General features: G+C 39.6%; 1 protein-coding gene across 2 annotated transcripts in view; it reads right to left on the reverse strand.

The window, feature by feature from the left end:
• Positions 1-15195, reverse strand: part of LOC132832109 (dnaJ homolog subfamily C member 13) — a 134274-nt gene that overhangs the window by 29310 nt on the left and 89769 nt on the right. For both annotated transcript variants that reach the window (XM_060849821.1, XM_060849822.1), the window contains exons 38-48: positions 14781-14962; positions 13108-13182; positions 12905-13024; positions 12508-12687; positions 11912-12079; positions 11284-11397; positions 10117-10233; positions 6012-6189; positions 4887-4978; positions 2390-2489; positions 501-575 (exon numbers count right to left, since the gene is read on the reverse strand). In XM_060849821.1, coding sequence (XP_060705804.1) covers positions 501-575; positions 2390-2489; positions 4887-4978; positions 6012-6189; positions 10117-10233; positions 11284-11397; positions 11912-12079; positions 12508-12687; positions 12905-13024; positions 13108-13182; positions 14781-14962 — 1401 coding nt within the window. The remainder of the gene's footprint in view (positions 1-500; positions 576-2389; positions 2490-4886; positions 4979-6011; positions 6190-10116; positions 10234-11283; positions 11398-11911; positions 12080-12507; positions 12688-12904; positions 13025-13107; positions 13183-14780; positions 14963-15195) is intronic.

Raw genomic sequence — 15195 nt, forward strand, 5'->3', positions numbered from 1 at the left:
TGACATTAATCCTGTTGAAAGTATCTACTTATCTCAATTAATCACAAGAGACACTACAGCAGTGATTTCAACAGTGAAATTTATTTCAAACCTCCATTCATTTCAGCAATTTGCCTGTCAGCTGCAGTATGAAAGTTACCATTGCAAAATTAATACACACACTTGCACCATATGAGAGAGAGATATTCACAACTTACTGCAGAAATTTGGAAATGTATTTTTTTCCAAAATTTGACCTATGTTTCAAAATCAACCTCTTCATATTATTACACACATCTGGAGCAGGTGGGCCTTGAACCCAGGCCTCCAGGTGCAGAGGTAAGACCATTACAGTACCACAAGAGGACCCAGAGAAATCTATTTTGGACTGACTACACAACTGAAAGCAGGTGGCTATTGGTTCTGTTCATTAAGTGCAATAAGATTGTACATTTATATCTTAGAGTGTAAACTAGTCATGTCCAATACATATGATACAAGTTAAAACACAATTACTTTACCTTTTCCCATGGCTTCTTTTATGATCTTTGTATTTGACATCAAAGCATAAAGGGTTTCAAGGACAAGCTGTCGACCTAAGAAACAACAACACTGGGAGTTTCATACTTTAAAATCATGCAGAAGATCTATACAGTTAAGGATACTTGTTAAAAAAACTGCAATTAAAGACTGGCAGTGTGTTCAGACTCCCTGACTGTGTGAAGAATTGCATGCATTAGGAAACAAAGCTTAAAGCAATTCATTCCATTTTATTTTCCCTATGTTTTCTCCTTGCTCAATACCTTTTAAAATCCCCTTAATGTGCAATCTGTCAATTCTGAGGAGCCCAGATTCAAACTGATTTGGCTATTACCTCTGACATTGTTAACTGCTTTTGCCTCATTTCCCAGAATTAATATTCCACATACTATAGTTTTCACCCGATTTTCTCATTTGATTACGTTGGTGTCTATTCCACTTCCTTTAATCCACAGGTCTCAGGACTATTGTCATTCTGACATCATGTCCTTCTTCAAACATTCACAAATTTGGGCTATTACTTTTCAAGATACAATGACCATCAAATTGGCGAACATACGTTGGTTAGAGATACTAAGTGGGATTAAGTTGCGATAGGCTACAACAAAATGGAGCCAGAGATTCAAGTGGGAGAATGGACGAGACAGAACACTGATAGAGTAGTCAGCAGAGGCGCAGGAAGGAATTGAGAAACAAAGAAAACATTTGGGAATCCTGGACATTTAAAGGGGGCCTGCTAAATGCGAGAGCTTGAGCTGGGTTATATTTGGAGAGGACTCAGCACATCATTCAGTCAAGGAGAAGATGGCAGGAAATGGAGAATGAACAGGTGCAAAAGTACAGGCATTTTATGTCTGTAAAATTTCACAATCTTTTGAATGTATTGAACTGTCAGCTAATAATAGTAGATAAAGACTGAAAGAAAAGAAGAGGATAAAGATCTGGAATAAGGGAGTTGGTTTTAGAATTTAAGTATAGAATTTTAAAAAAGAAAAAGACTTGCTTTAAGCTCAGGGTTGTATTTGCTGAAGTAACTAGCAAGATTAATGGCCACTGGTTGATTTACCAAAGGTGGACTGCACCATTAGAATCCTCCCACATTCCCTTACAGCAGATACCTAAAGTTGTCTTTGGCACTTTGCTACTTTAATTTGCCATTCCCCTCAACTTTCTCTTGAAGAGACATTTTTACTGCAGCAAATGCCATGGCGTCGAAAAGCAAAATATGGCAGTCACTGGCAATCAGAAATAAACAAAATGCTGAAAACGTTTGGCACGTCAGATAGTATCTGCGGAGAGATGGAGGACAAATAGTGCTTCCAGTTTCAAAGACTTTGTAAGAACCTCGTTCTATGACACAACATCCAAATTGCTGATGCTGCCTTCTTTTGCCAGTTAACATTACTTGACCCAAAAGAGTTTTCAGCATTTCCTGTTACTTGCAATTACAAAAGGGCTGGTGACTTTGTGATGTGATCAATGAATGAGTGAGTGAGTACAGGCAGGCTAGTTAACAAAACCTGAAAATGAAATCAGATTCCTGTCTTCAACCAACACGTTTTCTACATGCAGGTAATGGATAACAAATCTGAAGCAAGATCTCTGGGTGATTTTCCACCTTCCAGGCCGAGTGGCACACTCTCCACCAAAAATCCAACAGGCAATTCAGAGGTTAAACCTAGTTCTTACCTGGATTTGGTGGCTCCATTTATAAACTGTATTTACCAATTGATCTATCAGGTGAACTGACTGCTTTTTAAATATTTGCCACTTCTAGCTTTAAAAAACTTTATATAGTCTTGCGCTTTAGCAAGGCACTCAAGATAAAATCAATATAAAATTCATTGCTGACCAATGAAGGGGTACTTACTGGAAGGCAATGAATGCAGCAGAACGAGGAGATTAGAAAGGACCAGTGATTCAGCAATATTATTTACACATTCTTGGTTTGCTGTCACTATGTTCACTACCTGTGGCACAATAGTAAAACATTCAGAAACATTTCTCATACTCCTGGCAAGCGCATTCGAAAATGTAAAAGCATTCTCATCACATACTGTCGATAAAACAAATCTTAAAGAAGTTGCAACACTAAAATGCACTTTTGTTTACAGAATTGAATATTGGATAAACTTCTGTAAATACAGTGAACTTTTCAAATAAAGAGGGTTTTTCACCCAACTTCAAGTCAAATCAGTTTAATTCACAAGTAACCCATCCTAATGGACTCATTTATACATTAATCACATTTACTGTAGCAGGAAAGCCATCACCCAAATTGAACAAATACTTTTAAAAATCAATCCTTCTAGATTAGATTTGCCACTGAAAAATGTTGCACTAGGAAATTACTTTTGACCAAAGCAAAAATCACTTTGCAACGCATGTTAAAAAACACAAGGTTTAAAAGCAATTCTGTTAGGACTGAAGCTAACATTACTGCTACAGCATATATAACCTTCAAATGTTAGCCTTAAACAAAATACAGCCCTCTACATGTCACACTGCAGCGTTGGTACATGTCACTGACCAATCCTATTGAGAGAATCTGATTGTGTCCCATTGACATGACCATTGCTTACATCTCCTAATATTAACATCACAGGGTTACTGCTGACCAGAAACTGAGCTTGGACCAATGACACAAATACTATTAAAATTAAGTCAAAGGTTGGAAATACTACAGCAAGCATTACAGCTTCTGACTGTTCAAAGCATGCCAATACTGTTCACTTCAGTAGGTAGGTACGACTAACAGCAGCTCAACACTAGCCAGGACAAAGCAGTTCACTTGATCAGCAAACAATTCGCCAACTTAACTTTTCACTCTCTCCAACATCGACAGTGACAGCACTATATCAACTAGTGCCCTTTACTGACAACAGCATGGGTATCAGCAGCATTATCTCAAATAAGTTGAAAATAAGTGATAAAAGCAGAGTAAATCTTAAACTAAAAAAAGTGAAGCAGTTCTTTTTAAAATTGGTTTTATATTGCACATGGATGCTTTAAAAGAATCACAGATGAGCATATAGTCAGAATTTAATCAGATGCTTAGTGCCAGCAGGCATTTTTATACCTACAGGACACACTGCAGCAATTCAGCAGTGTTTTCTTCAACAGGACCTTCCAAAACCACTATCTCTACCACCACCACCCCAGTAAATCAAAGACAGCAGACCTTGGGGGAGGCTCAGTGGTTGGCACTGGTGCCTCACAGCATCAGAGACCCGGATTTGATTCCAGCCTCAGGCGACTGTGTGGAGTTTGCACGTTCTCCCAGCGTGTGCGTGGGTTTCCTCCGGGTGCTCCAGTTTCCTCCCACAGTCCAAAGATGGACAGGTCAGGTGAATTGGCCATTCTAAATGGCCCACAGTGTTAGGTGCATTAGTCAGAGGGAAATGGGTCTGGGTGGGTTACTTTTCGGAGGATCGGTGTGGACTTGTTGGACAAAATGGCCTGTTCCCACACTGTAGAATAATCGAACCTAATCCCTGTGAGAACACCATAGCCTCCAGGCTATCCTGACTTGTAACTAATTTCTGTTCCTTCACTGTTCAAGGATTTTTTAAAAATTCAACTTCTCTTCCCAGCTGTGCCGTGTTGTACCTGCAACAGATGATAAACTGAAGCAGTTCAAGGCAATTGATGAGCAACCAATGGCTCAGCTTTGTACCCTTGAAAGAAGGAAAACTGTATTACTGCCACCTGGACACAGAGGAAATTATTCCTAAGAGAAGGGAAAGAGGCAGCAACCACCTATATTCTCTTCAGAGTAATGAGCCTTATGTTAGATAGCGAGGTAAGACTCTCTCCTCCAGGAGAGACAACTGTTTATTTCAGTGTCTTCCTCTAGATCCAGAGCCTCATTTTCTAAGATGCCATTTTCTAAGAGTTAGAAAGGCTCATTTTATTAATACTATCACAAGTAATTGAGGCTACACAATAAAAACTGAATTTGACTCTACTAGCTAGGACTACTACTTCAAACAGCAGAAAACAGTTACCTCCAGTATAGAAAAAGTGTTCAGTTATAGGTTTTGTTCTGCAAAGTGCCATGGGATGTTTTTGAACATTCTGTAAAGGCAACATTTAACCCAGCTCAATTGCAAACAGCTCTGGATGCATCCTCACTCTAACCAGATTGTTTCAAACTCAAAGCGGATTTGCTACCACTCTGCTACTCCAAAATGGCAGCAATGGGATAGAGATTCTCCACTGCTTCTTGTGAACAGTTCAGTTCAACACAGAGGATACCCTACAGTCAGAATGCTCAACCATTTCACAGTGCAGGTGGTGTGTAGCTGACCAAAAGCAACCTTGAACTGGGAAGCTAACTTCTAGCACCAAAATAATCCATTGCTTACCTCCAAGGCAAGTTGCTGAACCTGACCAGCTCCATGCACTCTTAGGAGAGAAAATATCAGTTTAAAATGCCCAATGCATTCAGTCTCAGCACCTGCAATAAAATTCAAAATGAAAACCAGCAGATGCAATATGAACCCGACATAAAAATCATACAATGAGTAGGCATAGAAGAACATGACAAAAGAACTGAAGCATTTTTCTTCACAATACAACTTCGCTCCATACAGTGAATGGTGCAAAACTGGAAAACCATCTGGGGGAAAATACTTCAGGCAGACCAAAGATATGCCTTCTCCGCATACCATATACAGAAGGAGACTAGACTTAAAGCATTTGAGCACAGAGGCAAAAATAGATTCCAAGATGCAAACTGCAGAAAGGCATTATGTGGACATTATGCTGCAGACAAGGGTGGTGGAATGTGTTGCAGGTAATCGAATTATATCATTCAAACCACCACACAAACCAAAGTGCTCCAACTTGTAATTTCAAAGAACTGGTAGATTTGAGACTTTTGCCAAGGTAGTTTGATTTTTGAATGAAATGCCTCTAAAACTAAGCAATATAGTGCAGTCACAATAAAGAATTACATACAATGAGCTTGATGCAATCCAATTTAGGAATAGCTTCTTTCTTCTTACTGTCAAATGTTGCATATTCCAAACACCATTTGTTTTACAATTTAAAAAAGAAAGCCTCAATGAAACCAGAACACAGCAACAGGATTGGCTAACCTTCTTCAGAAGCATAGTGTCATTGTCGTGTTAAGCAGCCTATAAACTGCTCAGAGACAGATATTTCGAGGAAACATGTCCAGCTAACCATGCCGAATCTTTTCTCGTATGTTTACGGTCACGTTCATTACTTATAAAATGCAAGAGCTTGTATGATAGGCATGATAAGACCCCAGAAGATATTGCCAGTTAACCTGATGACGATATTGTTTGAAGTAGTGTAGGCCACAAAGAATTCTTCACATTTCTTTGCTAAGTCCCATGGGATGTTTTACAAATCAAACTTCCATTTAACACCACATCCAAAGAATAGCGTCCCAAATAATACAGCCGTCTCACAGCTGCTAAACTAGAGTGCGAGCTTAGAATACATTCTCAAGTTGCACTAACCTGGATTGTTTTTGATGACGTTACGCAATGCCTCTAGAGCCATTTCAGCTCGCCTTAACCTGTCTTCATGCTGATCAGATTCCACTTTCCCAGTTTGTGTGATAGCCATCAGCGTGTGCAGATATTGTGCTTGTGATCCTATGTAATCAAGCAGGCTTGCTGTAAAAGCTTTTGGAAGCTAGGAAGGGAAAAGCAAGTTGAAGCTATAATAGTTGCCATGAAAGGAAATATTAATGCAAGTGGCTTTAAGTTCCAATGTTAGCTTCTGCACTGCAATTTTAATCCTACTTCCGAGTAGGAGAGAGTTCAGTAAGATGAACATTTCTAAACTTTAAAACTCCTAACTTTGAACGAAAATGATCCTGTCGAACCGATTCTCTAACCCAACGTAGAGCCATAGTGATAAATATAACTTTAAAAAAACTCTACTCAGCTCTTAACTGGTATAAACAGTATTTGAACATTGAAACAATGCAGAACAAAGTCACAAGGATGATCCAAAATGTAAATGAGTAAACAATAAACCTTTTGCAGTTTTGCAAGCATACCTGACAATAATCGGATATAAGATTGAAATTGTGAGAAGGAAGTGGAAAATTAATTATGCATAACATTAATAAAAGGGAACAGAGATGGAAGTTAATACTAGGACAGTTTGTAAAAACAGCAGAAAATTTTCAGAAACACTACAGCATCTGTGAAGGGAGAAACGACAACTTTTCAAGTTGGTGACAATTCATAACAGGGAAGAGTTAAATATCCAATAGGTTTTGAATAAGGGTTTGATGGGACAGGTTCAAAAAGGAATGTGATAAGGTCAAGGACAGAACAGGCTGAAGGGTTAGTCTCACACAGAACTCCATGGCATCAGGCACCAAGTGAACTGCTTTGTCCTGGATGGTGTCAAGCTTCTGGAGTGTTATTGGAGCAGTATTTATTCAAGTAGGGAATATTCCATCACACATGAATTGCGCCTTAGAGATGATGGACCAGTAATAGACAGAAGAGTTGGTTACTTCATGTCGGATTCCTAACCCCGAACTTCTCTTAGAGCCAAAGATGTACAGCACAGAAACAGACCCTTTGGTCCAACTTGCTCATGCCAACCAGATATCCGAAATTACTCAAGTCTCATTTTCCAATATTTGGCCTTTATCCCTCTAAGCCATTCCTATACATATACCCATCCAGATGCATTTTAAAATGTTGTAATTGTACCAGCTTCTACAGTTCCTCTGGCAGCTCATTCCATATACATACCACCTTCTGCATGAAGAGCCCCTTAGGTCTCTTAAATTTCCTCTCACCCTAAACCTATTCAGTTAGTTGTGTGCTCCTCCACTCCAGGGAAAAGACTTGTCTATTTATCCTATCCTTGCCCCTCGTGATTTTATAAATCTCTATAAGGTCACCCCTCAGCCTCCGACACTCCAAGAAAAACAGCCCCAGCCTGTTCAGCTTCTCCCATAGCTCAAAACTCTCCAATCCTGGCAATATCCTTTTAAATCTTTGCTGAACCCTTTCAAGTTTCACAATCTTCTTCTGATTGGAGGGAGACCAAAATTGCCTAACCAATGTCCTGTACAGTCACAACGTGACCTGTCAATTCCTATATTCAATGGCCTGACCAATAAAAGGAAAGTATACCAAATGCCTTCTTCACTATCCTATCCACCTGTGACTCCACTGTCAAGGAACTATGAACCTGCACTCCAAGGTTTCCTTGTTCAGTAACATTAGCCAGGACCTGACCATTAAGTGTCCAAGTCCTGTCTGAATTGCCTTTCCAAAATGCAGCACTTCACATTTATCTAAATTAAACTCCATCTACCACTTCTCAGCCCACTGGCCCATCTGATCAAGATTTGTTGGATTTTGAGATAACCTTCTTCGCTTTCCACTACACCTTCAATTTTGGTGTCATCTGCATTTATAGAATTCCTTGGATTCTCCTTAACCCTATTTGCCAAAGCGCTCTCATGTCCCATTTTTGCCCTCCTGATTTCCTTAAGTATACTCCCTACTACCTGTACACTCCAAGGGTTCACTCAATCTCTGCTGACTATATCAGACATATGCTGCCTTCATTTTCTTAACCAAACCCTTAATTTCTCTCGTCATCCAGTATTCCCTACACCAACTAGCCTTACCTTCCACCCTAACAGGTGCATACTGTCGCTGGACTCTCGTTATCACATTTTTGAAGGCTTCCCATTTTCCAGCCGTCCCTTTACCTGCATCTGTCCCCAAACTTTTGAAAGTTCTTGCCCAATACCATCATGATTGGCTTTCCTCCAATTTAGAACTTCAACTTTTAGATCTGGTCTATCCTTTTCTACTTTAAAACTAATAGAATTATGGTCACTGGCCCCAAAGTGCTTCCCCACTGACACTTTAGTCACCTGCCCTCCCTTATTTCCCAAGAATAGGTCAAGTTTTACACCTTCTCTAATAGGTACACCCACATACTGAAACGAAAATCGTTTTGTACACACTTAACACTATAGCAGTCCTGGTCAATGTTTGGAAAGTTAAAATTCCCTACCATAACCACCCTATTATCTTTACAGATAACCAAGATCTCCTTACAAATGTGCTTCTCCATTTCCGATTGACGGTGGGTGGGTGTGTGCGGGGAGGGGGAGGCTATAATACAATCCCAATAAGGGTTATCCCTTGTCAAAAACATTACACTCCCTCCTCCCCCCACATTTCTGTCATTGCTATGATATCCCAGTCCCGTGTTCCTAACCACGCCCTGAGTTCATCTGCCTTCCAATAGGCCTCTTGCATTGAAATGGATGCAGTTTAATTTATCAGCCCTACCTTGCTCTCTGCTTCGTTCTTGCCTGCCTGACTCACTCCTTTTCCAAACTGTACCAGTCTTCGATTGATCTCTTTCCTCACTACCCCATGCCCCAGCTTACTAGTTTAAATCCTCCCGAGCAGCTCTAGTAAATCTCCATGCCAGTATATGAGTCCCCTTCCAATTCCAATGCAATCCATCCTTCTTGTGCAGGTCACTTCTACCCCAGAAGAAATTTCAATGATCCAAAAAGAAAATGTGAACTCTTCTCCCCTGCACCAGCTCTTCATCTGCTCTATCCTTGTAGGCACAATATCTCCATGGCAACTCCAGCTCAGTTTGTGGTCAGTGGCAATACCCAGGATATTAACAGTGGGGAAATCAGTGATGGTAACACCATTGAATGCCAAGGAGAAACATTAGCTGCTCTTGTTAGAGAGGATATTTATGGTATTAGGTTCCGACAATAGGAAATTACACTGAACAAAAAGGAGATAAAAGCAGAGAATATTTGAGAAAATATCAATAACATTATAAAAGGGAACAAAATCTTGTATAAGCAAACAGAGCAAAAGGACAAGCAAAAGGGATATGGGGTCAATTAAGGATCAAAGAAAGAGTGTGAAAACGATGGCTGCAGTACTAAATAAGCATTTCACAACTGTCTTTGCAAAACAGGATGGGTGTTACAGAAAGAGGATGAGGGCACAGCAAAATTTGTAGGTGCAAATTATGAGTACAGGTGTGAAGCATATAGATGACAGAAGAAAGTAATCCCGGATCGGAATTGGAATACAGAAGAGAACAAGAACAGAAATTGCTGGAAACACTGAGGCTGGCAGCATCAATGTAAAGAAATCGGAGTTAATGTGGAGTCCAGTGACCCTGATTTGCTCCTCCCTGGCTTTTCTTCTCATCTTTGTCTTCTTCACCAGCCTTACAAACCTCTCAGCTAAGGTGACAGTGGCTCACTGCTGCCTCAGATTCAGGGATTCTGGCTCGATTCCAGCCTCGAGCAAAGGAGTTTGCATACTCTCCCTATGTTTGCGTGGCTTTCCTTCGGGTGCTCCAATTTCCTTCCACAATCCAAAGATGTGCACTTTAGGTGGATTAGCAACGGGGAATGCAGGATTACAGAGTGGGCTTGGGTGGGATGTTCTTTGAAGGGTTGGTGTTGACTCAATGGCCTGCTTCCACACTACGGGGATTGTATAACTCATTTTCTATTAGCTAGTTATTTGTTCATGAAAGCTATAAACTACACATTTCCACAGAATGAAGTAGCTTTTGGGATCTTACCTCTAATGGAAACGTTGGCTGTTCATTGTAGACTCTGACAAAAACTTCACCAACAATCAGCTCTTTAGCATGTTCACTGAAAACAAACTCAGCACCATAATTTTTATCACAATCCCCCTTGAGGAAAATCAAATATTGACAATTAGTTAAGTGCTAACTAATGTAATTAGACTACAAACAATAGTGGTTAATAAAGCTACGGTAAGATTTTGAGAGCTAGTTTGAAATAAATTAAGATTTGAGCAAAACAATTGGTGAAGTGATAAAAGTGATGATCTTCAGTCACTGAACACCAATAACAGACATCCCCAAAGGTGTCATCTACTGGAGCAGTTATAGAATGCAACATGCACAATTTTAAAAGTAAAAGCGCATGGTGAAAGCTGTTTTGTTTAAAGAAAGGAAATTGTGCGCTTTAAAGTACGGAAGCAGAATTGTAGCAGGCAGTTATTCCCGAAGATGACAATTGATATTTCACAAAATTGCATAAAATCTCAGCCCTTCAATGTTCAAATTCTTCATTAAAGTATAGAAGCAGCTGCTTCCAGAATCATATCAATGTTCATTTTATCGAACAAGTGCTTTTTGCAAACATGCATTTTGGTTAACAAATCAACTATAAGTCACCACCAACCTTTTGCTCCTGCAATACTGGGACACTGAAGGAACTGTTGTGGTGCACACCTTGAATTCCATTCCTTCGCCACCGACTCCAGCCCTCTCCATTATAATAAGGTGAGCCAGACTATTTTCAACCTCAGCATCCTTTTTTGCCTCCAATCCAATCCTCCTCTCTATCATCGAGATTACCTACTCTGTTAAAACCATCACTTCCAACTTCAATACTGCCTTAGCTTATCTGCTGCTCAAGTCCTTCTTTAGGCCTTTGGTCCCTCAAGAATCAACTCGATGCTCTCCTGATCAACTTCCTACTTCACAACTTTTGCAAACTTTAAAACAGGCCCCAAATTCTGCTGCTCTTTAGCATTCATTCAACAAGCTTGCAGCTTTCAACTCCTACAACATTGTATTCTTAAGAATTCTTATCTTCAAATCCATCCAGAACCTAATATTCCAATTCTCCTGATTAATGCAAGGTGTTATTTTTAAATGGCGTATTTAATACAAGTAATCTTTCTCACTGCTTTATAATAGTAAAAGGCTTACCCTTTTTATCATACTTTCCTGCTGCCGTTCAAGGAACTCCAGCAGCTCAGCCCGTGTTCCATTGCTCCAGATCAAATATGGATTCTCGGTGTTACTGTTGAGCATCTTGAGAATCTGAAACAAAGCGTGTTCTTGTACATGAGTGGAAGATAGTAATAATGTTTCAATCCTTTTCACATGAAGTCTCCCAAGGATTGAGGGGTAAACTCTTTCCAAGACAACGGTCATCCACGGAGAAGTACTTTTTGCACAACTCCGTTTACCATCACGAAGGGCAATCCATGGCTCGGACCTCAACTGGTTTTACTCATTTGTTGGCGCTGAGAGCTACACAATTACAGTGGAAACTTGATTATCTGAACGAGATGGGCGGACACTACTATTAGTTCCTTTTCCCTGTGCTTTCCCCACAGCCCTGAAAATTTTGCCCCTCAAGTATTTACCCAACTCCCCTTCAGACATTGTGTTAATCTATCACCACCTTTTCAGTCGGTGCACTCTGGATTACAACGCTGTGTAAAACAGTTTATGTTCCTTCAGGGATGCTGAATTAATTGCATTGCCGTAGACAAAGTGAACTCAGCAAAAAACAATAAAAGGCAGGGACTGAAGTATGATATAACATTACCTCTGCTGGAGTATCTTTTGACAGCCTCCTCGAGACATAAGGCGATAACAAAGCTGCCAAACATTTTCTTATTGTAGGATTTTCAGGTGTTGCCTTTTCACCTGGTAAATAGCCACCTAACCGACTCAGTGCAGTCACACAGAGCTTTGCAAGACTATTAGAAACTTCCTGTTCAAAAGAAACAGAACAAGGCAATTGATTTCACAAACATAAGCCCACTTCAAGTCCACTTCTGATACAAAAGGATCTGGGCAAAACATTGGAGCAACATTGAAATTAAAACCCAAGCGTCAGAGTCAAACAGCACCTTTGGTCCAACTAATCCATGGCAAACATAATCTCAAACTAAACTAGTCCTGCCTGCTCCTGGTCCATACCCTTCCAAACCTTTCCTATTCATTTACTTATCGAAATCTCTTTTCAAGATGTCTGCGCCCACATTCACCACTTGCTCAGGAAGTTCATTCCACTTGACCCACTGTGTTAAACAAAAACCATATTTTTCCTAAAGTCTCTCTCCTCTCACCTTAAAAATATTACCCCTAGTCTTAAGTGTTAAGAAAATTTCCCAATTTCAGATCTTGAAATGTTAGTACCTGCTGATTTGTTTCTTCACACTTTTGAATTCCACTTTCTTCCAGTGTGTAATCATAACTGAAGAGGTAGACTAAAAGATGCCACAGAATACCAGCTTGGAACAAATGCGTTTGTAACCAGTAATCCACAGAAAAGGAAGCAACACATTCAACTGCCAACATGGCCACTCGTGGTAGGCTCTGTTCACAAATAAATGCACATGAAATACAAACTTAAAGACTGCCATTTTACCAACTGGAGGTTATTCAAAGCAATTTATGTAACATTGCACTTTAGATACAAATTCTGTTGGTTTTCCTTTTGTTAGTAGCAGACAAATAATTTAACTGGTCTTTTAAGAAAACCGATAATGATTTGACAACTCTTTTTAGTCATGCTCACTGCAAAAGTACCTACTTTTCCATAATAGAGCAATCTGCAGAGGTCTCTTATGATGTTGGGCATTTCTGTTATTTTTTCCCTGCATTCCTCAAACTGAGCTGCAACACTGTAACATTTACAGATGTGGCCACAAACCTAAAACAAAAAAGGCAGAATGTGAATTGCTCTGCATCGACTTAAGTGGAGAATTTCAAGTCATACTATTCTAATAATTTTACCTCCACAGCCATATCACCCTTTTTGCTGGAGTGTGTTAACACTGCTACGCAGCGTGCAAAGCCATCTTGGAGCACCTGAAAAAGGAAAAGCAACCATTTGGAAGTTGGTACCAGTCCAGTCTATGCTGCATCAAAGCATTTACATTTTTCCTTAAATAAGGAAACCAAAATTGCACACAAAATGAGGTTTGATCTCACTAATACCCTACCTAACTGAAGCATTACACCTTACTTTAACGTTCAATTCCTTTCAAATGATAACATCCCAAAGCTGCCTTAATCACTTACTGAACCTACATACTAACCCTGTGACTCATGCACAAAAACAGAGATCCCTCTATATCTACAACTTAGACAGTTGCTCATTTCAGTACTGTTTTTAATTCCTCCTGTCAAAATGAACTTCACATTTTCCTACATTATACACTTGCTGTCATATTTTTGTCCACTTACACAACCTACATCCTGTGCGCCTTCCTTGCCTTCTTCACCACATATTTTGCTACCTATCTTGATGGAATCTACAAATTTAGCTACCATACCTTTGCTGCCCCACTCCAAAGTCTTCTATATAATTGAGGTCCCAAAGATCCCTGTGGAAGTCCACTCGTCACATTCTGACAGTAAGACAATGACCCATAAATGCATAGTTTTCTACCAGGCAATCTTCTTTCTGAACTAATATGTGTTATGCCCTACACCATGAGCTTTTATTTCCTGCAATCACCTTTGTGTCAGGCACCTTGTCAAATGCCTTCTGAAAATTTAAATTTAGTACATCTGCAGGTTTCACTTTATCCATAGCACACCACACCTTCAAAAAATAAATTAGTTAAATCTGATTTTCCTTCCACCAAGTTATGCTGCCTCTTCCTAATTAGGTTAAGCTTTTTGACATGCAATGCAATCTCTCGATCAATTTGAACACATGTTCCCATGATGGGCATCAAGTTACCTGGCCTATAGTTTCTAGTTTTCTGCTCCCTCAGTTTTTGGAGTAAAGGGATTATATTTGCTGCTTTCCAGTCCAAACGAAACTTTTGTTCAATTTAAGGAATTTGGAAGATTAACACCAAAGTATCTACTACTGGATTAGCAACCTATCAAAACCTTAGGAAGAAGCCAACTGAACCCAGTCAGTCCACAATTCCATTGATTTCCTCATCTCCATCCCCGCTGTTGGTTTTCACCACTCTGACGAAAGGTATGCACTGGCTTGTTCAAAGATTTTTAAAGGTACGACTGCAACTAATCCTCTCATCTTTGAGGAACTTCAAACTGAAGCCATTCTAAAATGCTGCTGCCGGGCAGTTTTCTTGTGCCAGTTAGTCTCTCAAAAGTATAAAATCCAGCTTCTCCAAACAAAGTTACATTCCTTTGTGTAATCGATGTGAACACCGCAGAGCTCTATTTCGGTTTCAAGTTTAAAAAAATACTAACACATCCCCTGCAAGTCCAAGCTTCTGTTATTGTTCATATTTCCAACATTAAAATACGTCATCCTTGCAGCACAAACATTAGTGAGTGGGTTTAAACATTTCCAGTATTCGTTTACCAGCTAAATCTTTCCTCCAATGTTGCTATAGTGTGTGTACCAGATGACAAGAATAACTTTAAATAGTTAATCTTATGCTTTCCCCAAACACATTATACATTGTTATCGCGCATATTACCTCTATTCCATTCTCTCTACGAAGTTCCTCAGCATTTAATGCTGAGCAATTGACAGTATGGAAAGCCAATTCAGTGGAGGCCGGCAACAACGACACCTTGCTAAATAGTTGGTCATCCGAAGTTTCCATGGTAATGGTCTTAATCAACATTGGGTACCCTGCATACTTGTAGGGCTCCAAATCTACAAGAACAACAACAGATGATAGCTAATCCAGAACTTCAAAAACACTTTGTACGAGAGATTCATTAAATTTGCTATGAATTACTTTTATTCTGTACAAATTTTGATCATGTGAATTGTGTAAATGCTATTGTACAGATCTCAAAAGCTAAAGATCCTTGATATACATTAACAAAGTTGAGAAACCTCCCTGAAATCCTTTGAGCTGTTTAGTGTTTCATGCAACTGAATTA

Source organism: Hemiscyllium ocellatum, chromosome 34 (genome assembly GCF_020745735.1).
Source record: "Hemiscyllium ocellatum isolate sHemOce1 chromosome 34, sHemOce1.pat.X.cur, whole genome shotgun sequence".
Lineage (NCBI taxonomy): Eukaryota > Metazoa > Chordata > Chondrichthyes > Orectolobiformes > Hemiscylliidae > Hemiscyllium > Hemiscyllium ocellatum.